Here is a 25,227-nt window from a genome sequence, read left to right on the forward strand (position 1 = left end):
TTACGTGTTAAAGAACATAAAAGTGGCGACGAGAAGTATTTTCCTCATCAGTGTGTAGAACCTGCGTTGTAAAAAAAAAAGAAAAAAAACTGCTCCTTCTCTAACTGAAAAAAACGCGCAGTGCAGTGAAATTGTTTAATAATTAAAAAAAAAAAACCTATTCAGTGAGTGTAAAAGAAAAAAAAAGTATATAAAAAGGATCATCAGAACGTGTGTAGTAGGATAGCTAAGCTCAGTAGCTTGATTGAAAAGTTCGTGTACAGTTCGGTTTTATTTTTTTTCCTGTCGAGGACAATTTTTTTTTTCTCTCTCTGCAAATAATTTATAAAATGAATACCAGTGGTGATGAAGAAAGGCGCTCTAGTGCGGGTTTTAATGTGCAACCGACGCACCAGCTACAAAATGGTTCTGGAGAACCATCAGTGCAGCAACCTCCATTACAAACGCCGCCATCGGTGTCGATGGATAGTTCGTCGATGATGCAGATCTTGAAATTAATGCAGCAACAAATGGCGCAGCAGCAGAACATTTTGGCGCAGTTAATGCAGCAGCAAGGGTCAGGCCAAAGTTCATCCACAACACCGGAACAAATCTTGGATTCGTTGTGCAGCCACATTAAAGAATTTAAATACGATGCTGAGGCTGGAACGACATTTGCCGCATGGTACAACCGCTATGAGGACCTGTTCGAAAGAGATGCTGCCCGGTTGAGCGACGAAGCAAAAGTGCGCCTTCTCATGCGCAAGCTAGGAACTCTTGAACATGACCGGTATGTAAATTTTATCTTGCCAAAGTTCTCACGAGATTTTTCATTACCAGAGACGGTCGCAAAGCTGACAGATTTGTTCGGAACTAAGGAGTCCCTGTTACATCGACGGTTCAAATGCTTAAATACGGTGAAGGGGAAGACGGAAGATTATCTAGCGTACGCATGTCGCGTCAACCGGGGTGTAGTCAACTTTGAGTTAGGCAAGTTGACGGAGGAACAGCTTAAATGCCTTGTATTTGTTTGCGGGTTGAAAGATGATAAGGATGTGGAAATTCGTCAAAGACTGTTAGTGCGGATCGAGGAACGTCCTGAAACCACCCTGGAGCATATTACAACCGAATGTCAACGCATTATCAACTTAAGACACGACAGCGCAATGATCGAAAGAGAGAACACCGAACAAGTCTATGCAGTGAAGCATAAGGAAACACAGTTCCAGCATTATCGAAGCAACCTGCCATACGATTCGAAACCCCCTAGCAGATCGTGCTGGCTATGTGGAGGACTACACTGGTCTCGAGACTGTACGTACCGTACTCACAAATGTACCGATTGTGGAAGAATAGGCCACAAAGAAGGATTTTGCAAAACGTACAACAATTATCGTCGGAACTATAACCAAGCGAATTTCAATCGTCAGCAAGCAAATACTAGAACGGTCTCAGTCAATGTGCACAGCGTTCAGGAGAGAAGGAAGTATGTACCTCTCAGCATCAATGGCATTCACCTCCGGCTACAGCTCGACACCGCTTCTGACATATCAGTCATTGGCAAAAATACCTGGAAACTAATCGGAGCACCCCCCCTTTCCCCGCCAACAGTCGATGCCAAAACAGCATCGGGAGCAGTGTTGCATATAATCGGCGAATTCAGTGCCAACATCACCATCAAAGAAGAGCAGCGTGTCGAGACGGTTTATGTTTCGCAAGCGGACTTGAAGCTGTTGGGAACCGACCTAATCGAGGCTTTTTCCTTATGGTCAGTGCCTGTTGACCAGATATGCAACGCCATTCAATCATCAACGAATAAGGAGCTACGACTACGTTATCCCAAGCTGTTTGGAGAGGGCATGGGCCTATGTACAAAGGGAAACGTTACTCTGCAGCTGAAAGAAAAGTGTCGTCCAGTTTTCTGCCCTAAACGTCCAGTTGCGTACGCTATGCTGGATGCAGTCGACAAGGAACTGGACCGGCTGGAGAAGCTAGGAGTCATCACACCGGTCGATTTCTCTGACTGGGCCGCACCAATTGTCGTCGTGCGGAAAGCAAACGGTCAGATAAGGATCTGCGGAGATTACTCGACCGGTCTCAATGGAGCCTTGCACCCCCAGGAGTACCCGCTTCCACTACCAGCAGATATTTTCGCCAGGCTAGGTAATTGCACTCATTTTACACAAATAGATTTATCGGATGCTTTCCTTCAGGTCGAAATTGCTGAGCAGAGTCGGAAGTTTCTAACCATCAACACGCATAAAGGGCTTTACTCCTACAACCGACTACCACCGGGCATCAAGGTAGCTCCTGCGGCTTTTCAACAGTTGATGGACAAAATGCTCATTGGATTGCGGGGAGTTTCCAGTTACATGGATGATATCATTATCGGAGGCAGGAATCAGAAAGAACATGATGATATTTTAAATGAAACGCTCGCTAGAATTCAAGATTATGGTTTCACAATTCGCGTAGAAAAATGTTTTTTTAATGAGAAGCAAATACGGTATCTAGGGCACATAATCGATAATCAAGGCATCAGACCAGATCCGGAAAAAGTTAAAGTTATAACCAATTTGCCAGCACCATCAGATGTCAGTGAAGTAAGGTCATTCCTCGGAGCAATCAATTATTATGGGCGCTTTATTCCAAATCTACGAAATTTGCGGTACCCACTGGATGCACTACTAAAAGAAGGGAGAGAATTTGCGTGGACTGCAGAATGCCAGAAAGTTTTTGAAAAATTCAAGTCAGTATTGTCTTCAAACCTATTATTAACCCACTATGATCCGCGACTTGAGATAGTGGTATCAGCTGATGCGTCTTCCGTTGGTCTGGGAGCAACTCTAAGTCACAAATTTTCTGATGGCAGTATGAAGGTTGTACAACATGCATCACGATCTCTTACAAAAGCCGAGCAAAGATACAGTCAAATCGACCGGGAAGGGCTAGCTATCATTTTCGCAGTGACCAAATTTCATAAGATGATATTTGGTCGGCATTTCCGTCTTCAGACAGATCACAGGCCTCTGCTAAGAATATTTGGAAACAAGAAAGGTATTCCTGTTTACACTGCAAACAGGTTACAGCGTTTTGCCCTTACGCTTTTAATGTACGATTTTGAAATCGAATATGTAACCACGGAGAAATTTGGAAATGCCGACATCCTATCAAGATTGATAAGCGAGCACAGCAAGCCAGATGAAGACTATATAATCGCCAATTTGGAGCTAGAGAAGGATGTAAAATCAGTAGTCATCAGCAACATCTCATCCCTACCAATCAATTTTACGGAAGTAGCCAAACAAACGGGAAAAGATTCAATTTTATCAAAGGTACTACATTTTACACAAAACGGTTGGCCACATAATACTATTTATACAGGAGAATTAGCAAGTTTTTATGCAAGAAGGGAAGCGTTATCAGCAGTGGATGAGTGTTTATTATTTGGCGAGAGAGTCATAATTCCAAACAGCCTTCAGGAACGATGCCTCCGACAGTTCCATCGTGGCCATCCTGGCATTCAAAGAATGAAATCGTTAGCTCGTAGCTACGTATATTGGCCATCCATCGATAAAGACATAAGCGAATGCGTAGCCTCTTGTGAGAGGTGTCAAGCTGTTTCAAAGTCACCTGCTCATTCAACTCCTATTCCTTGGCCTAAACCTTCATCACCATGGCAGCGTGTGCATATCGATTACGCTGGCCCTCTGGAAGGGGACTATTTTTTAATTGTCGTGGATGCATACTCAAAATGGCCAGAGATTGTAAAAACATCAAGCAATACGGCATCGGCGACTATAGCAATTCTACGAGGAATATTTTCACGTTTTGGAAATCCAGTCACGCTTGTAAGTGACAATGGCACGCAGTTTACTAGCGAGATTTTTGCTGATTTTTGCGCTCACAATGGCATAGAACATCTGAGAACAGCACCATTTCATCCTCAGTCAAATGGCCAGGCTGAGAGGTTTGTAGACACGTTCAAGAGATCGATGAAAAAGATTAGTGCAGAAGATACATCACTTCCGGAGGCATTGGACATATTTTTACAAACCTATCGATCGACTCCAAATCCGTCCACAGAAGAAAAGAAATCACCAGCTGAGCTCATGTTAGGTCGTAAAATGCGAACAACTTTGGATCTGCTTCGTCCTACCTTAAATCCATTTAAACACAGTGTACCTGAGAAGGTGAGAGAGTTGTCCTGCGGAGATTTAGTGTACGTCAAGACATACAGCAGAAACATTTGGAAATGGGAGCCAGCAGTCATAACCGGAAGATGTGGCAACGTTATGTATGAAGTTGTAACCGGTGATCAACGTACACTTCGAAGGCATGTAAATCAAATGCGTAGGCGTAACGGAAATCAGCAGCATCAGCAGAGCCGCTCTTCGAAACCCTTAGCTCTGGATGTATTTCTGGATTCATGGAATGTAATGCACGAGCCACCACCGTTGCTTGACGATCAGTGCACTCCATCACCTGTTCAGGCGCCACCGTTATCGTTATCATTGGCTCCAACAACGTGTCTTCCATCACCGAGTTGTTTGTCACCATCGTCATCGTCGACTCCACCATCGTCTACAATACCGCCTGAGTCTGCTATCACATCGTCTGCGTCCTCGCCATCGTCATCGTCCAATTCGGGTTCAGTCTACACTTCCTGTTCACCTACATCACCTGAAGAGTCTCCAACAGATGAACTAGATGACCACAAGGAAGAAGAACAGCTGGTACAAGTACCACGTAGGTCTTCTAGAAATATAAGACCCTCACGTTGGTTGGACCAGTACCAGCTATATTAACAGGGGGAGATGTTGTGGACGGAATCAAAGTTGCGCAACATTGTGCTCTGGGCCGCTCGCTACGTGCGACGGTTTTCAGACGCTAGAGCTGTCAACAACCACGTGCAGCTAAAGGGCGCAGCCATCGCGATCCTTCCGAGGACCGAGGTCGGGACGACGACCTCGGGGTGACCGTTGACATACACTTCACTGCAGGCCATCCGCGATAAGAGGTGCGAGCGCGAGCATTAGGGACTAGCGGGCGTATAGGTTTTTTGTATGTAAAGTTTTATTGCGTTGTACATCGTTATTGTAATATAGTGTTTTAAGTACTTTTTATCCTGGTGTTCGGATTGTTTATTTACGTGTTAAAGAACATAAAAGAAAACGTAAAAAATAGCAAATTTGCTGCGACGGTATCGTCCGAGAATTGCTACAGACATCATAACAAGCAAGGATAGTTACCGTTTTATACAAAAATGTAGAACTGTAAATGTATTTCATGCCACGTTAAAGAGGATTATGGGATTAATGGCCGTTTGTTACAATCCCATGAACAAAGATTGCAGCAATTAGCATATACGCTACCGGGCCTTGGATGATGGCAATAACATTTCCCACGACCATAGAATCTTTCGCCTACATTTCTTTCATTATCCAACAATTCAAAACACAAATGTCTCCAAAAAATGTTGTCTTTAAAATTTCTAAATGTATTGTATTGAGATGATATTTTGTCGCTATTGGATTCCCTAGCTTCTGTTTGCACTAACTTTGAACAAGTAATTCAAGCTTCAACCCCCCCGTTACAATCATGCACAATCCCCCTCCCTTCCCTCCGGTCGAAAGTAAAGCAGTTTGGCACTGGCAGCGGCACCAGAAGTGTTCCCTGATCCTTCAAAATCGATCCCCCCAGAGTCCCCTTATACTAGCAAGAGGCCAGCACGCTGCCCACTACCGCCTTACTCCGCGACGGAGTTACTCTGCAGGTACTTCTGGAAGCAGCGATCCGACTCCAGCACCGGATCGGAATCGGCAATGATTTGTACAAGCTTCGGGTTGTCCAGCATCGTGATGTGGTTACCCTCGACGAACTTTAGGCTCACGTTGCCGTCGGTGTACCGGGACAGGTCGTAATCCTCCTCGATGTCCACCACCGACACCTCGGTCGGGCGCACGAGCAGAATGGGCGACTGGACCGGCCGCGGATGGTCGAGGTCGGTTTCGAGCGCGATCTTGATGCGGTTGAACAGTGCCTTCGGCATCATGCGCAGGTACGCCTCCGAGTAAAGGTTCTGATCCTTGGACAGCTCGAGCAGCTTGTCGATGCGCTCGTCGAACGTGGTGCAGGCGGCCAGCAGCGGCAGCACGTCCATGTTTTCCTCCGGGAAGATGGTGTTCACGATGCCGGAGGTCAGCACCACCTGTATGCTGTCGTCGGTGTAGTTCTCCGTCATCTGGTCGATGGCCAGCTTGCGCAGGAACTTGGGCGCCCCGTCGATCAGCAGTATCTGGCCGCGCATGCCCGTCTCCTCGAGGATGCGGGCCAGCTCGAGCGTCACGAACGCGCCGAACGAGTACCCGACCAGGTAGAAGTGCTCCGTGCCCTTGAACACGTTCTCGATCAGCTCGGGCGCCAGGAAGCGGCCGATCTCCTCCACCGTCGTCATGTCGATCGTGTGCGTCAGCTGCGTGATGAACGTCGGCAGCGACAGCTGGGCTGCGATGTTGTGCCACGCGTTACCGGCCACCCCCTCGATGCCGGGCGTGAACAGCACGCACGCGTTGTACTTCTTCGAGTCGTTCTCCGACTGCAGGCGCAGTATCGTGTGCTGGCTGTTAAACTCGTCGCCGAGATTGCGGAGCAGCATCGCCACGCCCGTGGGCGTTTTCTCGTTGGCCAGCTTCAGCTTGACATTCTCGTCCGCCGCGGCCGCCTTCGCCTCGGTCAGCTCCTGCAGCTTCATGAAGGTGAGCGAGCGCAGGTCCTGCGGCGTCAGGAACAGCTCGTATTCGCGCTCGAGCGTCTGCTTGATCTCGACCGCCATCAGCGAATCCATGCCCAGCTCGGACAGCGTCGTGTCCATCGAGATCGACTTGATGTCGCGGATGCTCATGATGTTCATCACGCTCTCGATGATGTTCTCCTTGCCGCTGGTGCGGACGCGCTTCTCCGCCACCACCATGCTGGCCACGATCGGCTCCGGCGTCGTTAGCAGCGGGTCCAGCTCCTGCAGGCACGAGCTGATGCGCTGCTGCAGCGTACCGCCAATCTCCATGTCCAGCTTGTCCTCCTGCATGTCGGCCACGAGACCGACCTCTCCGACCGCACCCCACTGGACGGCCTTCGCCGGCAGCCCATCGGCCCAGCGCCGCTCGATGATGCGCTCCATCACCGAGTTCGCCATGCCGTAGTTGCTCTGGCCCGCATTTCCCCGTCCGCACGACACGCTGGAGAAGATGACGAAGTATTCCAGCTGCGGGCAGACGCGACGGCTCACCTCGTCCAGGTACTGCGTGGCGATGGCCTTCGGCGCCATACACTCCCGGAACCGGTCCACCGATTGGTTCTCGAAGATGCCATCCCGCAGCTGCACGGCCAGGTTAAAGATACCGCCGACGGGGCCGAGCTTGTTGGCGGTGCTGATCAACGCCTCGCAACCGGCCCGCGTAGCGATGTCATCCGTGCTGATCACCACCTTCACGCCGTACGTCTCCCAAATCCTAGTGAGGGTAGAAAAAAAACGGGTTCATTATTACGCTCAGATCGCTAGCGACCCCAACCCCGGTTCGCCCCAAAGATGCCACTCACTTGATGCGGTACAGCTGGTAGGGTTTGGAAAGACCACGGCTTGAGCTGATCACCACTTTACGGCAGCCGCGCAGCACCAGCCAGTCGGCCAACTCCAGACCGAAACCGCCCAGCCCGCCGGCAATGATGTACGATCGATCCGGATTGCAGTAGACGCGCGGCAGGTAGCTGATCGGGACCGAGTCCTCATCGTTCGGTGATTCGCGCAGCTTTAGCAACACCTTTCCCACGTGTTTACCGCTGGCCAGGAAGCGGAACGCTTGCTCAATGTCACCGGCAGGGAACACGTTGGTCTTCAGCGGCACGATCACGCCACTCTTAATGTCCTTATCGAGCATGTTGCGCAGTACCTGGAGGAAGACAAAGAGACGATAAGATTGATGAACACATTCCTATCATTCAGCCCAACCTCCCCCAGCCTTACCATCTTCTCCTCCTGCGGTGCCGTGAACAGGAAGTCCACCAGAACGGCCGTAAACGAAAGCGCGCGCAGGAATCGGTTCAGTCCGAGCTTGGAGTCGTTCGCCATATCGTACTTGCCAATCTCCAGGAACTTTCCGTACTTGCCCAAGCAGCGTACCGACGCCTGCAGCTTATCGTCCGCGAGCGAGTTCAGCACGTAATCCACACCCTGCCCATTGGTGCGCAGCATAATCATACGCTCGAAGGAGGTGTCGCGCGAGTTGCCGATGTTGTCCGCCTTCAGCTGCGGGAACGTCTGCAGCAGGAAGTCTTTCTTGGCCTCCGTGCCGACGGTCGTGTACACTTCCAGCCCGTACGCGAGACAGACGCGAATGGCGGCCAACCCAATGCCGCCGCTGCCGGCATGGATCAGAATCGACTGGCCCTTCTGGATGTGCGCGTTGATGAACAGCGCACAGTACACGGTCACGTACACGACCGGCACGGTGGCAGCCTCCTCGAGCGACCACTTCTCCGGCACGGTCCACGTGAGCGTATCGTCGCACTCCACGTGCGTTGCCATCGCGCCGGTAGTCACCATGCCCATGATGCGGCGCCCAGTCTCGCCGATGCCGGAGTACTCGAAGCCCAGCTCGCACTGCTGCTCGACGCGGGACAGATTGGCAAAGTCGGACGACAGCTTACCGGTCGCGAACATGACGTCGCGGAAGTTGAGCGAGCTGTACACCACCTTCACCAGCTCGCCCTTCGGCCGGCCATGGTTGAACGGTCCGCTGAGCCACGTCATCGAGGACAGATCGCCCTTGACCAGTGCGTTCGCGTAGCAGTGGTTGCGTCTCGGCTTCGACTCAATCTTTTGCACCAGTTGGAGATGTCGGAAGCTTCCCCAGCGTCCCTTACGGTACACGTTGATCGCCAGGCCGAGCTTCAGCTGGCCCTTGAACACGGGACTGTCCAGATCGAACGGTGGCGCAGCCGGATCGTCCACAAACACGCAGCTCACCATGCCACCGTCCGGCTCCCTGCGGATGCAGTTGATCAGGCCCACGATGCCCGAGTTGACGTCACCCTGGGCAACCGCAATCACCGGTCCGGCCTTGATCGCGTCCTTCAGCGTACCGATCCACTCGTACCGGTCGTCCAGCGGCGGAATGCGCACGATCGTCGGTACGGCCATAAACTTGCGCTTGATGCGCTGCAGCAGCACCAGCGTCTCGTGCTCGGGCACGGGGAGCACGGCCAGCAGCTGGAAGCCGGCCGGCGGCACAATACTATCCACCACGAGGTTGGCCGCCTCGCGGCTCAGCAGGTAGCCGCTCTCGTGCAGGCTCGCCACCGACTCCTCCACAAACTCCGGCCGGCCGAGACAGTTGGTCGACACGAGGAACAGCGAGTTGGTCTGCGTGGACAGCTTGCCGTCCTCGACGTGCACACCACCGAGCGACAGCTGCTGCCGGCTCAGGAACATCAGGTCCGCCGTTACCAGCGGCAGATCGGCCAGCGCATCGGCAAACAGCGGCGTGATCGGGACGCTCTCGCCAAAGTCCACCTCGACCACCTTCACCTTCGGCACGGGTATGTTTTCCAGCGCCAGCTGCACGCACACCCGGATGGCGTCGCCCTTCGAAAGCGTCGGTGCGGGCAGATGGGACACAAACTGGTACGACTCCAGCACCGGAATGCCCGGCGGTTTGCGGCGTGCGACCGTGCTAGCCTGCAGGCCAACGATCTCGATACCGCCGCACCGGATCGTGTTGAGCACGCGCGAGTTCTTGAACTCAAACACCTGGCTGCCCTCCTCCATCGTGTTCGCGATCGCCAGATGCATGCGCGGATCGATGCGCATACGCTCGATGCAGGTGGGGATCATCAGGGTGCGCGTGTCCTTGCCGATGATGCAGCACTGCAGCAGGCAGTCCAGGAACGAGACCCAGTTCAGCTCCCAGTTGATCTTGCCGCACGCACTGTCCGAGCGGGCCTCCAGCACCGAACGGAAGGCACCGCTGTAGTGGTAGCCGCGCAGGCGCAACTCCTTGTAGAAGTCGCGCGTCGCCAGCACCGGCATATCGTTCGCCGGTGGGTCGGGAATTTCCGACAGCGTAATGTTCTCCACGTGCCGCACGTACCCGGTGACGACGGCTGCCGTGCCTTCGGTAATTTCGAACCGACCGGTGCCGGGCTGCAGCATCACGGTAAACTCTATCTCCTGATCCTTCGTGATGGAGGTTGCGCGCAGGAACTTGACGTCCTCGAACTCTACCTCCAGATCGAAGTACATGGGGCCCTTCACCATCGCCAGCGTTTCCCAGGCCAGATGCAGGTAGGCCGTGGCGGGGAACAGGACACGCCCGTCAATCACGTGCCCGGCGATGTAGCTGTAATCTTCGTCATTCAGCTTAATCTTCACCCGCCGTTCGCCGCTCTTGGTCGACTTTTGCATCTCGAACTTGGTCACGAACCAATCTTCCGAATGGTCCCACCGGATCAGGTGCGAAATCATCGGCGTGCCGCGCGACACCGGGAACGCAACCGGCGGATACAGCCGGGCGACCGGAATGTCCAAACCGTTGATATACAGTCTGAAAGCGAGAAAAGAGATATTTTAGTGCGTTGTAGGGTCGGAACCTACAAGCGGAACCTAACAGCGCCCCGTTACTCACTTTCCGAGCGCGTTAAACATGTACTGCACATTGTCCTTGTTGCCGCGCTTGGTCAGCCCAATGTGGATGGCGTTGGGCATGGATTTCTTCAGGATCGCCTGCAGCAATCCGTGCGGCGCAATCTCGATCGTGAGCGCATTGTTCGGCAGCAGGGCGGACGTCTCCTCGAACAGCACCGGGCTGAGCAGATTGTTCGTGTGGTAGTGGGCGGACGAGTACTGGCTGTCCGGCTGGTCCCACCGAATCTTGGGCACCGACGAGCTCAACCACTTGGGCGAGCGCTTCTGCGGCTCGGGAATGACCTCGTTCAGGCGGGCCAGCAGCCTCGGGCCCATCTCCGCGATATACTTGCTGTGGTAGGGAATGTTCGAGCACGGCACCTCCTTCGCAAAGATGCCCTTCTCGGTGAGCTGCGCCACGAACGCTTCGACGTTCTCCTTCGGGCCGGAAATCGTACACGAGTCTGGTCCGTTGTGGCAGGCCACCTCAATGCCGGGCGGTAGCATCGTGCGGATCTTGCGGAAGCCCAGCCCAACCGCCGCCATCGAACCGAACACGGTCTTCGTCTCCAGACTGGCCATGCCGCGCGAGTACGCGGACAGGATCATCTGCTCGGCGGTGAAGCAACGGTCGGCGTACGCACAACCCAGCTCACCGACCGAATGGCCGATCACAAAGTCCGGCTCGAGGTCGAGCGAGCGCAGCACATCCACGATACCGATCTGTACCGCGGCAATGCCGACGAACGAGTGCAGAATGTTGTCGTACTTGCAGCTCTTCGACGTGAGGATCTCGATCAGGTTGAGGCCGCGCTTCTCCAGCACGCGGTGGCAGTGCTCGATCGCCTGCCGGAACACGGGTATCTCCATCAGCGAGGTGCCCATCTCGCTCCACTGCGAGCCCATACCGCTGAACACCCACACGAGCGGCCGCTTCAGACCGGTGTAGTGCTGCGTGTCCCGCCCCAGACAGATCGCATTCTCCGTACCGTCCTTCGCGTACAGCCCATACCCACGGAACACATTGCCGGGAATGGATTCGCTCTGCACGTTGTGCAGCAGTGCGACGTACTCTGCGTCCAGATGGCGATTGCTCATGTCCGTGAGCACCGCGTCAATGGCTTCCTCCGTACGGCCGGACCACGTGATCAGACGGGGCAAGTTGTCCGTTGGCAGCCCGTGGTTAACCTTCTCCTTCGTGTTGCCGTACAGCAGGGCGTGCGCATTGGCCCCGCCGAACCCGAACGAGTTGACGGCAATCAGCGGACCGTCCAGTGGCTCCGTCTCCGACACCACCTTCAGCCGGCCCTCCACCAGCGACGGAATGTCGCGACGAATCTCGCGGAAGTTGATGTTGGGCGGGATGAGCCGCGCCTCGAGCGCCAGGATGCACTTGATCAGCGAACAGATGCCCGAGCTCGACTCCGAATGGCCAATGTTTGACTTGACCGAACCGACGGGCAGTGGCTTTTTGCGCCCGGCGCAGAAAATCTTGTCCAGCCCAGCGCACTCCTCCGGATCGCCGACCACCGTACCGGTGCTGTGCGCCTCCACATAGTCGACCGTGGCAGGATCGAGCTGAATCTCGCTGTAAAACTCGGTGAGCAGCTTGCGCTGCATCACGCCCGACGGGTAGGTGATGCCTTCCTCCTTAAACCCGTCGCAGTTCGTCTTCGAGTAGACGACGTTCGCGTACACGCGCTTCGCGTCCTTCGCCTTCTGCAGGTACATCACGCAGATCGCTTCCGAGCGCGTGTAGCCCGATGCGTCCTTATCGAACGGCCGGCAGTACCCGTCCGCCGCCAGCACGCCGAGCCGGGCAAACTGCAGCGTCACGTACGGATGCAGCAGCAGGTTGGAGCCACCGACGATCGCAGCATCGCACTCACCGTTGCGGATCGCGTTGAACGCACAGTCGAGCGCGTACATCGAGCTGCTGCACGCGGTATCGAGCAGGAAGGAGGGCCCGTTCAGCCCCATCGTGTACGAGATGCGGTTCGCCATCATCGCTCGGGAGCACCCGGTAATGCCGAACCCGCCGGACGAGATCTTCTCGTAGAACCAGGTCTTTTCCGACTCGGCGAAGCACGCGCCGACGAACACGCCCGTGCGCGAACCTCGCAGCGATTTCGGATTGACGCCCGCATCGATGGCCGCTTCGTACGCGTGCTCGACCAGAATACGACACTGCGGATCCATCGTGTGTGCCTGTGTGGATGAAGGGATGAAAGGGGGAATGGAATCCACATAGAGAAGCGTGTTAGCGTGGGATCCCGCTTTCGTTTTAGGCACCAAAAACCTACCTGCTTGAAGTGCACACCGAAGAACGTGGCGTCAAACTTCTCGAGATTGTTCACCTTGCCCATGCGGCGCGGAATCTCCACGTTGCTGTGCCGCCAGCGCGTCTCCAGATCGTCCACCATGTCGATCTTGTTGAACAGATTGTACCCGTACTCCTTCACATTGTCCGAGTTGGGAAAGCGGCCGGCAATGCCGGAAATCACAATCTCATCCCCCGGGCAGGGTGGTTTCGCGCGGAACGCCAACGCATCCGTATCCTTCGATTCCATCTTCGGTGGCGGTGGTTGGTCGCAAATGTTCACCGCTCGCTTCTCACAATTAGATCGCAGCAGGCTGTGCTAGGCTCGTTTAAATCTTCTTTGGTAACCGGATCGTTCGCTTAAAAATCGTCACGCTTTCAGTCTATTTGGTTCACTTTTATTGCACTCACTGCACACGGGCGCTGCCGTTCTGCCACCACGCACCAAACACACACAGTCCACACACCTTAGGCCCGAAGGATTACACCCAAAATTGCACTACACCCCACAGGTAAGACGGAAACAGTCCAACACAAAATTAGGCTGCAAAGTACCAACGCGAACCAAACACGATCCAAACTGGCAGGCCACGGAGCTGCGAGTGAACGGCCGTCCCAGGGTTGGGCGGTAGTTTTATAGGTCCTCCGTCCGCGCTCGGGGGGCACCCATCCAGAAATTGTTCGATAGGAGGCACCCGCGGCCAATTAAGCAGCGTACACAACAGCAGCAGCAGCAGCAGCAGCAACCGCCGTGATCGCGGGAAAGGGTTTCGTGAACCGGCATTTGCAATTCCGCATTCGATTAAAGCGACTTCCACCATTTCATTAACCACGGTGACACCGCTAGCTAAGGAGCGGGAGCAGAGAGGGGTGGCGGGATGGTTTCCTGGCCTATCCATCCAGAAGGAATTTGTCGTACTTTTCGAATACGAATACGAGAGTGGTAGAGAGGTTGCATTTTATGTTGGCGCAAAACACGAACGATCGCGATCATACAACATATACGTTTTGAATATGAATGATCTTTGCTTGATCACATGTACACCACGCTGCTTCTAATTATGCTCTCAGCAAAGTTGTTTTTTTTTTTTTGTATTTACATTTACCCATACATGCAAACGATTATTCGGCTGGAGCTAAGAAACAGCTTACGAAAGTGGCAGTGGCCAATAAAAGTGCGATCGAAACGACCCGGCCGGTCCCTTTGCGCTTTGTGTGGCGGGAACCGTTGGGTTCCGATTTACATAAAACACGTGGTAATAATCAATCGCTCTGGTACAGGTCCCCGTAACTAAGGCGCTCGAATATCGGTAACAGCTTTACACCTTGTGTAACCCATTGACACTGACCTTTAAAAGCGGGCAGCATTGTGCCTGGTAGACGGGAACGGAGATAGTAAACTCGCCCGCTCGACGCCGTTAATGACGCGGGTCCCTTCAGAAGCCGGACGCATTGTACACACTGTCTATCGACTTGGCTTATCTTCGTTTTCCTAGCCAACTCTATCAACATGATCACAAAGGGCTCAGAACAGCAGATTCGCCCAATCCATCTTGTGCCGGAAGCATTAGCCATGCTCACCTTTTCCCGGTAATCTCGCACCAAACCTGGTAGGGTCGTGCCGGGACCGAAAACCAAACCTAACAGTTCCCGCGTTTGACCCCCGCGCACATGCTCTGGGGGTCAGGCCTGTCCTCCGCAGGTCAACGTACGGTGGTGCGGGTTTGGAAAGTTTGTGTGTTTTAATTTGATTACGCGTACGCATGCATACCCCTACCCGCGTCCATACTAATATACTTTGCATGAACGAAGGTGTTTTTTTGTTTGTCTTCGGCAAAATCCCCAAAACGACGTTCAATTGACGGCGCCACACGGTCGCGAGCGATTTGGAAAACAATTGCGCCACCAGTTGCGCAATACCGGCGCGCGCGAAGAAACTTTCGCGGTTGTGCACAGATAGTAAAGATAGTCATACCGTAATGTGGTGTTTGTTTGCAAATGCAGCTTAGATTTGTTTTATTCTATCTAAAAAAAATCATTCGTTTTGTTTGTTTCCTCCCTCTCCCCGTCGGCTACGTCTTGGGCGGCAACGCGTGCTTGCGCTTGGTGCTGGGCACGTGCCGCAGATGGAAGTTGGCAATGTAGTCCGTGTTGATGCGCTGCACGCTGATCGCGAACGGTTCGGTCGGGTGAAAGATAAACGCCACCAGCCGGCGCAGCCCCGGATGGGGCGTGATCTGATGGCCCATACCGGCGTAGATGCGAAACTTGAGCAGGCCCGAGTCGCGCGCATAGAACCGAATCGGAAACTCGGCGCACGCTTTCGGCCGCTCCATCGCCGACACCCACTTGTCGTCGTAGCTGAACAGGCCGAGGTCGAGGTACGGCGAGCTGGTGTAGCTCTGCGCACTGATCGGCAGCTGGGCGAGGATGCGCTTCGTTGCCTCCACCTCGCTGCCGCCGCGCGCACCAATGATCGTCTGCTTGAAGCGCGTGTGCAGCAACCGGCTGTACAGGTTGTTGCTCGGCGAGCAGGCAAACGGTGTCCGGTGGTTGTGCGATGCGTTCCGAAAGCTGTCGCAAAAGTTTTCGTACAGCTCGAGCAGCTGCGTCGACTGGTTGCTGTACACGGCGACGATCTGCATGTCCCAGATGTGGTACACCACGAACATCGAGTACTGGCTGTTCGGTTCGTGCGCCTTCAGCGTGACCACGTCCTCGTGCGCGTACTTGATCAGCAGCAGGTCGTCGTCGAGCAGCTGCATCTTCCACATGCGCAGATCCTTGTACTCGTCGAACCGGCGGTAAAACTTGCGCAGCGCCAGCCCATCCTCCCCGCTGTCGACCTGCGCCTTGGCCTGCCGGAACAGAAACACCAGTATGCGGTGCTTCAGGCTGTTTATCGCCGGCTCGCGGAAGGCGCGGGGCGGCGGCGCACTGCCCCGCTCGGTCAGGAACGCGCTCGTGTAGTACCGCTCGTCCTCGCCGCTGCAAAACCGCCCGATCGTACGCTCGGGAAAGAACGTCCCGTCGGCGATCGAGAAGATGTACATCGACTGGTGGTGTATCGACAGGATCGCGAGCGTACTGTTGTACAGGTAGACGCCCTGGTTGTGCGACAGGATGATCTTGTCCACGCGAAAGTCTCGCGCGTGCGAGATGCGCCCAAAGTGCAGATCGATGATGTAGAGCGTGTAGTCCTCGAGCGGGCAGCCGGCCGTCGGTTTGATGACCTCGTTGTTCGTGTACAGCTCGTAGAAGTGGGGCCGGTTTTCCTCCGGTATGAACGAAGCGGCACCGACGATCACGTACCGGCCGTCGTTCGTGAACAGGCTGCACTCCCGGTTCAGATGCTTCTCGTGGTTCTCCAGGTTCACCACGTGCTTTAGCTTGAACAGTTGGTCGAAAATCTTGCCCCGGATGACGCTGCTGTGCCCGGGCTCGTAATCCACCATCAGCTCGGTGTCGTCCCAGCTGCTGAGCAGCTCGCCGGCCGCCGCACAGCCCTGATACTCGTAAATCTCGAGCGCCGCCTGGTCGGAGGAAAACGCAATCAGATACTTCCCGTCCGGGCTGAACTTTCGCAGATAGCACGGTGGCCGCTCCACATTGACGACGGTTAGGTTCGGGTACACGTTCTGGTACAGCTCGCGGATCGCGTGCCGCGGGGTACGATGTCGGTGGCCCGTCTCCCTACTCCTCAGCCGATGCACTATGTTTTGTGACCGTAGCCGGCGAAAGCGAATACGCTCGGTGCAAAAAGCGTCCGGTACGTTATTGTGTACGTTCGGTTCCATGTCGAAGGGGTTCATTGGAAGCGTTCCCACCCGCGTGCCAATACGATCGAGTGTGGACGGTGACACGCATCCAGCACGCAACAAAGGCTACCTCATAGATTAATCACAATATGTGGAGGATTTATCTCAACTACGCGAGCTGTTCGTTTCGGTACTATCCGTCGTTCTGTTGCTATTTGTCTTGCGAATCCTTTTTTTCTATTTTTCGCCCGTCCGCTGAAACGAAGTAAACAAACAAACGAACCTTCCACATGACAGCTTACGCGCGTTTGACAGCAAAGCAGGCCGGTTCATTTGTCAACAAACGACGTTTTTTGCGCGGCAAAGCAAAACGTTCAACTTTTCCACTGTTTTCCTGCATTTCCCCGTGATCGTTCGGGATCGTTTATCTATTTTTTTGTATTCAATTTTTGTGTGTTACGTGTCGTCCAGTCAAGTTCCGTTGCCAGTTTGATTGTGTATTTGTGATGGTTTTTTAAATTGTGCATTGAACAAATCTGGCAAACAAATCGAATCCAGCGCCATGGAAGCTTACCTAAAGAAGCACTACGCGCAGGAAATCACCGATCTGCTAAACAACTCCGATGACTTGCAGCACGTGTCCATACATGTGAAGTATGAAGCATCTGCACCGGACCCCACGTAATGTCGTAGAAATGACCAGCATCGCTTAATCCTGACCCTTTCATTTCCAGCCTTACGCAGCTGCAGCGCGAACAGCCGCAACTGTTTGCACGCATCTTTCAGGACACGCAGACAGAACTGGCCCGCTGGAACGAATGTTTGCTCCGTGCGCAAAAGTCACTCATCGAAGGCAATCTCTTCCTCGATCCGGGCTTCCAAGTCAAGGAAAACTGCCACGTGCGCTTCGTCAATGTGCCGGTGTCGCCGGCCGAGCTGCGGAAGTCGGCCTACCCGAACAACGACAGCGTGGGACAGTTTCTGCAGGTGAAGGGCAGCGTGATACGCATGTCCTCGAGCCGGTTTCTGGAGTACAGGCGCGAGTACGCCTGCACGCGCTGCAAGCAGAAGGTGGTGATCGAGGCGGAGTACTGCAAATCGTACGTGTTCGAACCGCCCGGACCGTGCCCGAATGCTCGCGAGGCCGGCTGCCGTGGCCAGCTGCAGCCAGTGTCGGCCCAACCGCAGCCGGAGCTGTGCCGCGACTATCAGGAGATCCGCATCCAGGAGATTATGAGCGAACGGAACGTGCCGGCATCGCTGGTGGTGACGCTCGAGGATGATCTCGTGGACAGCTGCCAGCCGGGAGATTGCGTGACCGTGTGCGGTCCGATCGAGCACCGGTGGAAGCCGCCCACCGTTGGCCGCCGGACCGAGGTGACGATAGCGATGCGGGCAAACAGTGTGGCGCGGGAGGAAAGCAAAGCAAGCTGGGCCAAAGATTTGCCCGAACACCTGCTGTGCGTTCCGGCCGAGTGGCAGGAGGTGCTGCGCGAGATCGGTGAGCTTGCCGCGCGCGATCTGCTGGTGCAATCGATCGCACCCGCCATCCGTGGCATGTATCCGGTAAAGCTGGCCATCGCACTAGCGTTGGCCTCCTGCACGGAAAGGGTGGGCGATGGGGAGCAACAGGCGACGGTACGCGGACACTCCCATCTGTTGCTGGTCGGCGATCCGGGGCTAGCCAAATCGCAGCTGCTCAAGTACGCGTCCGAAATTGCCAGCCGGGCCGTGTACACCACCGGCATGGGCTGCTCCTCGGCGGGCTTAACGGCGGCCGCGGTGAAGGACGAAGGCGAATGGCAGCTGGAGGCCGGTGCGCTCGTTCTGGCCGACGGTGGTATCTGCTGTATCGACGAGTTTAATCTGATGCGCGAAACGGATAAGGCATCGATTCACGAAGCGATGGAGCAGCAAACGATCAGCGTGGCAAAGGCGGGCATGGTTTGCAAGCTCAGCACGCGGTGCGTCGTGCTGGCCGCGACCAATCCCAAAAATCTCTATACCATGTCCGACGGGCTGGGCAAGTCGGCGGAAAACATCGGCATCGGCGGCCCGCTGCTGTCCCGCTTCGATATGGTGATGATCCTGAAGGACGTCCGGGCCGCCGATTGGGACGCGGACATTGCCAACCATCTGCTCGCACAGGCCCTGCTGGACGAGGAGCGGGAGTGTTTCGAGGGGGAGGGCAACCGAACGGATCGGGTCGCACACTGGGAGCTGGAGAAGCTGCAGCTGCACTTTGCCGCCATCAAGGACTTTCATCCGCGCGTCTCGCCCGAAGCGAACGTGATTCTCGGTGCGTACTATAAGGCGTGTCGGTCGGATCCGTACCGTGATCCTACGCGCACGACCGTTCGGCTGCTGGACAGTTTGTTCCGTTTGGCGCAGGCACACGCGCGGCTGCTGCTGCGCAATGAGGTTACACCGATCGATGCGATCACGATCATTCAGCTGATGGAGGCCAGCTGGGGCTTTGGCAAAATCGGTATACCGACGTACGATCTGATAAAGGCGCAGCTGCCCCTTGGACCGGAGCAAGGCACCATCGATCGACTGCTGGATGTGCTAAATCTGCATGGTGTGGTGCAGGATACCGCCACGGTGCGGCCGATCGATCCCAACATACTGCGACGCTATCATCGTGAACTGATCGAAAAGCAAAAGAGGAAGCAGCTAATAGAGCAGCGGGAGCAGAGTACTGATACTGGACGGATAGTTTCGGATGGCGATGATCGAAGTCAGCAAACGGTTTCGTCTACGTTGACCACGGTTAATGACTTTCGGGAGCAGCAGCTGAAAACTGTACCGCAGGTACCGCCGACCAGTTCGAAGTACGCACTCAACCCCAAGGCAAACTTCAAAAAGCTCCGCAAACAGACGACGGCGAAAGCAACATCCGAAGCAAACTCGGAAGATTCTACCTCTCGAGGAGCTAGAAAACGCAAACGTGCAACGAATGAGGTTGAGGAGGATTTGACGCTGAAGGCACCGTTAGACGATGCAGCACTAGGGAACTTACTTGGTTCGTTGAGAAAAAGTTTCGGTGCCTCCGAAGCGCAAGATCCAGCAGCTTCAGCTACCGAAATGGCAAAAACACAAACGCAAAGTAAAGATCTTTCGTTTAGTGCTCTACTGGATACGAGTCAAATATTTGAGGACGATGATGATGACTTCGAGGATGCAACTATGAAATCATCTTCCCGTCCCATTCAATCACTGCTCGAAAAAACGATTGTAATGGAAAAGAAAGAACCAACGGATCATGCGCACGATGTTTCGAGCTTCGCCTTATCCAAACCTAAAAGTAGCAGTCAGCGTGCTTCTACGCACCAAACGGAGCGCACGGTTCCCAGTGGAAATGCTTCGTTCAGTGCTCTTTTAGAGCAAGCAAACTCTAGCAGAACGTTGGACGAAACCATTGAATTCGACGATGAGGAGTTGTTCGTTGCGTCAGAGACAAGGAAGAGAGTAGCAAATGATCGTCCACCGCTAGACGACACTGTGCCGAACACGATCAGCGCAACGAGCATTAGCAGTAGTAGCTTTGGGACCAGTCGCACACAGGAAGAAGATTCCTCTAACGTCCACTCTTTGTATCAATTAAAACGACCGAGTCAACGCCGGTTGCCCACAGCCAGCCAGCGAACGACCCATGTGACGCAGCTTACTGAGCAGGATACAGAGGATCTGCTTAACTTCGAAATCGAACCTTCCGGTGAGTTTGCACTGCTGAGCGAATCTGCTGATGTGTCCGATGCGCCTCCGACTCCTTGCGTGCCGGGAGTACGAACACAAGCGCGCCAAAAGCTTCAACAGTTTGAATTTCAACCTAAGCGTGAGGCACGCCCGGTGGACGATGACAGTGCGTACGATTCGATGGTTCGTGATGGAACGGTTAGGCAGCAGGAGCGTGGCACCCAGCAGCAGTGTACTATCTCCCAGTACAGTGGGCTTGCCGATGAGGATGTGGAGCTTAATCTATCCGACATTGAACTGTAAAGTAACGATGGGCTGTGATATTTATTGATAAGGTTGTGTTGTGTTTCTGTCCACTCCCGGGGGTTGTATTGATATCGTGTTCTTTTACAATACAATTTACAATTCTATTGCGTTTTTTGTTTGTTTCATTATGCACTTCGTCTTTCCCTTTAAACCCCTTTTCACGGTTGTCCGGATAGCAGTCGATAAAGTTGTGAAACTAAATTTATTAAAAAAGTTTTTTTGTAAAGATAACATGTTGTAATGATGGGTGGATGTTTTTTTGATATCTGTAGCATTGAAGGGATTCTCTCTAGAAATCTCACCCAAAAGTGGTATGAAAATCTTTCTGCAGGAAACGTTAAGAAAATGTGTACTGTAAGATTAAAATAAAAATCTTCATTGAGTGATAGGCCTTCTAAACTCTTTCAACACCACAGAATAAAGAGCATAGAGCTAACAGCTATGCAAAAGTGTTTACCTTGCGCTAATCCATGGTGTGACATTCTCTTAAAAGATGTGAAGAAATCATTCTGTTGTGGTACACAAACCCGACATTCACGTGCTCGTACTGCTAACACTCGCATTCTATGCTTCAGTCATTCCTTAAGTGTTTGTAACAGTTCATTGCATCTTGTTTTTTTTTTTAAATTAAATCTCTATATTCTTCAACTAACGTTCCTCCGCAGAAGCAAAATTCTTAGGTGTCCCAAAATAGGTTCAGCTATTCAAGCACACCACTAAAATGAACACACAATTTCTATTCTGCTTTCCTCAAACCCGTGTTTGTTTGCCCGCTTAAATTCATCTGATCAGTAAACGATTCTATATTACAAAACCTACAAGAGCCTGCTACAGCCGCCGGGAAAATGTGGTGCAATTGAAGAGCGTGTGTATAATTCCTTCTGCCAAGGTTGTGTTTTGCATTTAACGCCCGTTTTGGACACGAATTAAAATGAATTGTATGCCCGAGAAGATCGCGGATCTGGTTTTGCATGCCTATCCCTAATGCTCTGTATGGATATTGAAATATAAAGATGCATCTTTAATAATATGTGCGCCAACTGCTGCTATCGATGTGTTACCCAAATCGGTTGTGATAAAATATCAATTTCACGGACTTAAATGATACACAAACCATGTTGCAAATGATGCAAGCTACGAGTAGCTTGTACGCTTTGAGGCCATTACGCGCAAACCCATGCCAATCCAGTGTTTCGTTCAAACATGTTCCAGTTAGCGGTTAGAATTATCCTTTCCAGTTTGCATGTACTAATAACTCTCGGTTGGCGTGGGAAATTGTATGCCTGGTGTATTTTGCCGCCTATGAGAGCTGCTGTAGATAGAAACTCGAACAATGGAAAACTCGTGGATATACTCGTGGATGCATTTTATGGTGTCTTTTCCATCCGTAATTAGCTACTAGTTTATTTTAAACTGAACTAATCGTATTGTATACTAAATTTCATACCCTATTGCGCCCTGGATCGAACAACCCGCAAATGTAGTACCTAGTCCCCTCACGGTGCAATGGAATCGAAAGGAGCCATGATTGAGCTAGAGCTAGAAGCACGATCGCGGGAGGTACAGACAGCTCGATCGTGTTGCCTATTTATTGAATGTGGGATATCATTTTGCTATTAGATGCTAAAACCGGAGGACTTAATGTGAATGATGCTACCGTTTCTTTTTCTTTTTTCATTTTTACCTCGCTCGCCCGGATGTGGCGCGCTTCACCTTTGCTTGAGTATGATAGGAGGACTTTTGAACAATCTGTGCGCATGGTTGCAAGTTGCTGCTTTGCATTGCTAGGTGGATCAATTCTACAATTCAAAAGTATTTCATTGCATTTCCTTTCCGTTTGATAAATAGTGAATTATAAAAACCGACAGATGCAATCGTTGTAAGGCAATACAATCTTTCTCCACTTTTATCACCCTGGCCCAAAAGGTTTCCGATTGCATTGTGATGAATAAAATAAAAAGCCTGCATTCCGTTTAGAAGCCATCTGCCCACCGCACGCTATACACACTTCCTTGGCTAAAAGGAACCTTCCCACCTTGCCTGCCCACCATTACCTTTGTTGCGCGGGAACGTGCTCTTATGATCGCTCTGGCCTTCGTACCGACACGAGGTGCATGCAAAATCGGACACTACCATGAAGCTGTTCACGAAACGGTACAGCTGTTCTTTTCGCTCGTGTTTCCATTATCTCGTTCGATCTGGGCAATCAGCAGGGAAAATACATCGGTCACGGACTGTGTAAAATAGAGATGGAACCAGATATTATCAAACGCTACCAAAGCGTACACCCCGACGACGAAAGGTGTTACCTCATTTTGTTTAGCGGAAGTTTCTAGGAACTGTGCTTTCCACGAATCGGCCAGCTTGCGGCCTTCCTCGGTAGGCACGGCCCGCTCCTGATGTAGATCCGTCTTGTTGCCGACCAGCACCACCGGGACGCTGAAAGCAAATGCGTGGATCGTTATTTCGTTCGTTCGCTCATTCGTTCGATCGTTCGTGTACGCACTATGCCTTTCCCATCATGTCCAGCAGCTTGTCGTAGATGATTTTTATCACCTCGAACGATCGCTGGCTGGTAATCGAGTAGACCAACACGTAGCCGTGGAAATCCATGCTGTACTGGGCGGGAAAAATGCTGTACTCGTCCTGTCCGGCGGTATCGACTAATCGGATCTCATAGTCCGTCTGGTGGATGCGGGTCTTTTTCGTGAACGCTACAAGCACACGTTAAAATAAGGTAAAAGGAACATGTAGGAAGGAACGATGGGTCACTGGTTGATTGGGAAGGCACTTACTATTTTCTATGGTAGGATCGTACGAGTCGACGAATTGCCCTTCGACAAACTGTATGCTGAGGGAAGATTTTCCTGTAAAAGATAGAATTTAGCACATTAATGGTACAATCATGTATTTTGCTAGGAGTCAATCAATCAATAAATGATTTTAATTTTGATGAGCAAAAAATAATCAAACCCCAAACACTCAAAGGTCGATGATTCACGTTTCTAAGGGGACCGAATGTAGGTAACTAGATCGGGTTTGCTAGTTTCGTTGCCGCCACCACTGATGACGCACTGCCCACTTTCGCTTGGCTGGCGACAGAAAACCGGCGCTAGCAGCGTGAAGGCGCTACCTTCACTATTTAATTACAGCATTGTTTGCACGGTGCCAGAACATACGAACGCTCGCTAACTTCCGCAACAACAATCCTTAGTGGGTGAAGTGAGTCCGATGTGCGGGGGAGGAGGACATGACATGCTGCAGCCGCACACTATTTTATGTTTCTTTGTGTAATTTTATCTTTGGCGCTGTCTCTCTGCAATAAAAAAAATCAGCACCATTCGCGTGTGCCTCGCCTGTGCCTGTGTGTGTTTGTGTGTGGGTGTGGATGCGGGGAAAAATATGATATTTAGCGAGAAGAGAAAAGAAATACTACCTACCTACGGAACGGTATCCCATCATAGCCACATTTCGCTGCTTGTACGTCATATTTGCTGGTTTTCTGCTCGATTCACCTCGATGGCTCTAGAATTGGACGATACACTCCGTTCGCACACCCGCGCACTTGTTCGCACCCTACACGGGGACGATGATCGATATGTCGGGGGGAGGCTGATCTGTAACGCTTGGCAGAAGCGGCACACAAAACACTCTTTTCGCAAAAAGCGACGGATTCGCTTCCGTGTTTCGAACCCGACCCGCGGATGGCAGCAGTCAAAACTTGTTCCGAACAAACGACCTAAAAGATGCAACGCAATAATCGAAAACAGAAAGGCGCATCCAGATCCGTACGGTGGGGGAGGGGTACACGTATAGCCAGCACGGGATTACAAAGGCAATTCTTTTCCCACCGTGTCTCACCACGATGGAACCGTGTCCTGTAAGGCGCTGGGCAAATGCGAGGTGGAGGTGGAGATTGATATACGATCAGGTACGAAGCGATTTCCGCAGCCACAAGCTTCTTCACCTTCGATCTTGCTTGCACGGCAATCGCAATTAGCACGCGAGCGAAGGAAACTCCCAGCTGACTTGTTGGTTTTTGTCGATAAGCAGGCACGACACGGGGATGTTGCACAGCGCCTGGTACTTCACTCACAATTCGAAACACGAGCAGCCGACCGACGACCGACGACGATGATGCTTCTGCGCGCGTGTTGTACTCTTTTTTGCGCGGCGTTTCAAGGGAGCAGAATGTATTTGGTGATGAAGATGGCAGATTTATCAGTCAAAAGGCGAACAAATCCGCGACGTACGACAGAGGTTTGTGTTGGAACAGAATTTACGGATGTACCTGTGTGAGTGAAGGGGCGCAGTGGGTGCGTGTTTTGATTCCAGTGCTGCCAACGCGGACTGACTGTCATGATCGCCGTGTCACACGACTGTCAAATTCAAACGAACCGTTTCGTACTTCAAAATCTTATTGTTCTTTAATTTCTTTAATCTTTTTATTATATTTTCCTGTTCGATGTTTATTAGATTAAGAT

The 25,227-nt window shown here is 52.5% G+C and overlaps 4 protein-coding genes across 4 annotated transcripts; 1 reads left to right on the plus strand and 3 right to left on the minus strand.

Annotated features, from left to right (window-relative positions):
- Positions 1 to 5,458: 5,458 nt before the first annotated feature.
- Positions 5,459 to 13,698, minus strand: LOC1281226 (fatty acid synthase). Its single transcript, XM_321166.5, has 5 exons — positions 12,964 to 13,698; positions 10,662 to 12,868; positions 8,003 to 10,580; positions 7,579 to 7,928; positions 5,459 to 7,490 (listed from the first exon to the last, which is right to left on the minus strand). Exons 1-5 carry the CDS (start codon positions 13,228 to 13,230, stop codon positions 5,729 to 5,731), a joined length of 7,164 nt encoding a protein of 2,387 aa, XP_321166.5. The 5' UTR covers positions 13,231 to 13,698; the 3' UTR covers positions 5,459 to 5,728.
- Positions 13,699 to 14,962: 1,264 nt separating this feature from the next.
- Positions 14,963 to 17,049, minus strand: LOC1281225 (DET1 homolog). Its single transcript, XM_321165.6, has one exon. The coding sequence runs from the start codon at positions 16,790 to 16,792 to the stop codon at positions 15,053 to 15,055; it is 1,740 nt and encodes a 579-aa protein (XP_321165.6). The 5' UTR covers positions 16,793 to 17,049; the 3' UTR covers positions 14,963 to 15,052.
- A 24-nt stretch (positions 17,050 to 17,073) lies between these two features.
- LOC3290529 (DNA helicase MCM9) lies at positions 17,074 to 20,847 on the plus strand. Its single transcript, XM_061646337.1, has 2 exons — positions 17,074 to 17,392; positions 17,473 to 20,847. The coding sequence occupies exons 1-2, from the start codon at positions 17,301 to 17,303 to the stop codon at positions 20,738 to 20,740; spliced, it is 3,360 nt and encodes a 1,119-aa protein (XP_061502321.1). The 5' UTR covers positions 17,074 to 17,300; the 3' UTR covers positions 20,741 to 20,847.
- LOC1281224 (GTP-binding protein Rheb homolog) lies at positions 20,784 to 25,070 on the minus strand. The gene is made up of 5 exons (XM_321164.5): positions 24,184 to 25,070; positions 23,539 to 23,610; positions 23,250 to 23,457; positions 23,053 to 23,182; positions 20,784 to 22,977 (listed from the first exon to the last, which is right to left on the minus strand). The coding sequence occupies exons 1-5, from the start codon at positions 24,230 to 24,232 to the stop codon at positions 22,888 to 22,890; spliced, it is 549 nt and encodes a 182-aa protein (XP_321164.1). The 5' UTR covers positions 24,233 to 25,070; the 3' UTR covers positions 20,784 to 22,887.
- Positions 25,071 to 25,227: the final 157 nt, after the last annotated feature.

This window comes from Anopheles gambiae, chromosome 2 (genome assembly GCF_943734735.2).
Source record: "Anopheles gambiae chromosome 2, idAnoGambNW_F1_1, whole genome shotgun sequence".
Lineage (NCBI taxonomy): Eukaryota > Metazoa > Arthropoda > Insecta > Diptera > Culicidae > Anopheles > Anopheles gambiae.

What these genes read in the sequence shown, in the direction of transcription:
- LOC3290529 (XM_061646337.1), top strand. Translation starts at nt 17,301, where the DNA reads ATGGAAGCTTACCTAAAGAAGCACTACGCGCAGGAAATCACCGATCTG. An exon ending in CACGTGTCCATACATGTGAA is followed by an intron (nt 17,393 to 17,472) that starts GTATGAAGCATC and finishes TTTCATTTCCAG; the next exon opens with CCTTACGCAGCTGCAGCGCG.
- LOC1281224 (XM_321164.5), bottom strand. Translation starts at nt 24,232, where the DNA reads ATGACGTACAAGCAGCGAAATGTGGCTATGATGGGATACCGTTCCGTA. An exon ending in GATGGGATACCGTTCCGTAG is followed by an intron (nt 23,611 to 24,183) that starts GTAGGTAGTATT and finishes TATCTTTTACAG; the next exon opens with GAAAATCTTCCCTCAGCATA. An exon ending in CTTCCGCTAAACAAAATGAG is followed by an intron (nt 22,978 to 23,052) that starts GTAACACCTTTC and finishes TATTTTACACAG; the next exon opens with TCCGTGACCGATGTATTTTC.
- LOC1281226 (XM_321166.5), bottom strand. Translation starts at nt 13,230, where the DNA reads ATGGAATCGAAGGATACGGATGCGTTGGCGTTCCGCGCGAAACCACCC. An exon ending in TCGGTGTGCACTTCAAGCAG is followed by an intron (nt 12,869 to 12,963) that starts GTAGGTTTTTGG and finishes TCATCCACACAG; the next exon opens with GCACACACGATGGATCCGCA. An exon ending in CACCGCAGGAGGAGAAGATG is followed by an intron (nt 7,929 to 8,002) that starts GTAAGGCTGGGG and finishes GTCTTCCTCCAG; the next exon opens with GTACTGCGCAACATGCTCGA.
- LOC1281225 (XM_321165.6), bottom strand. Translation starts at nt 16,792, where the DNA reads ATGAACCCCTTCGACATGGAACCGAACGTACACAATAACGTACCGGAC.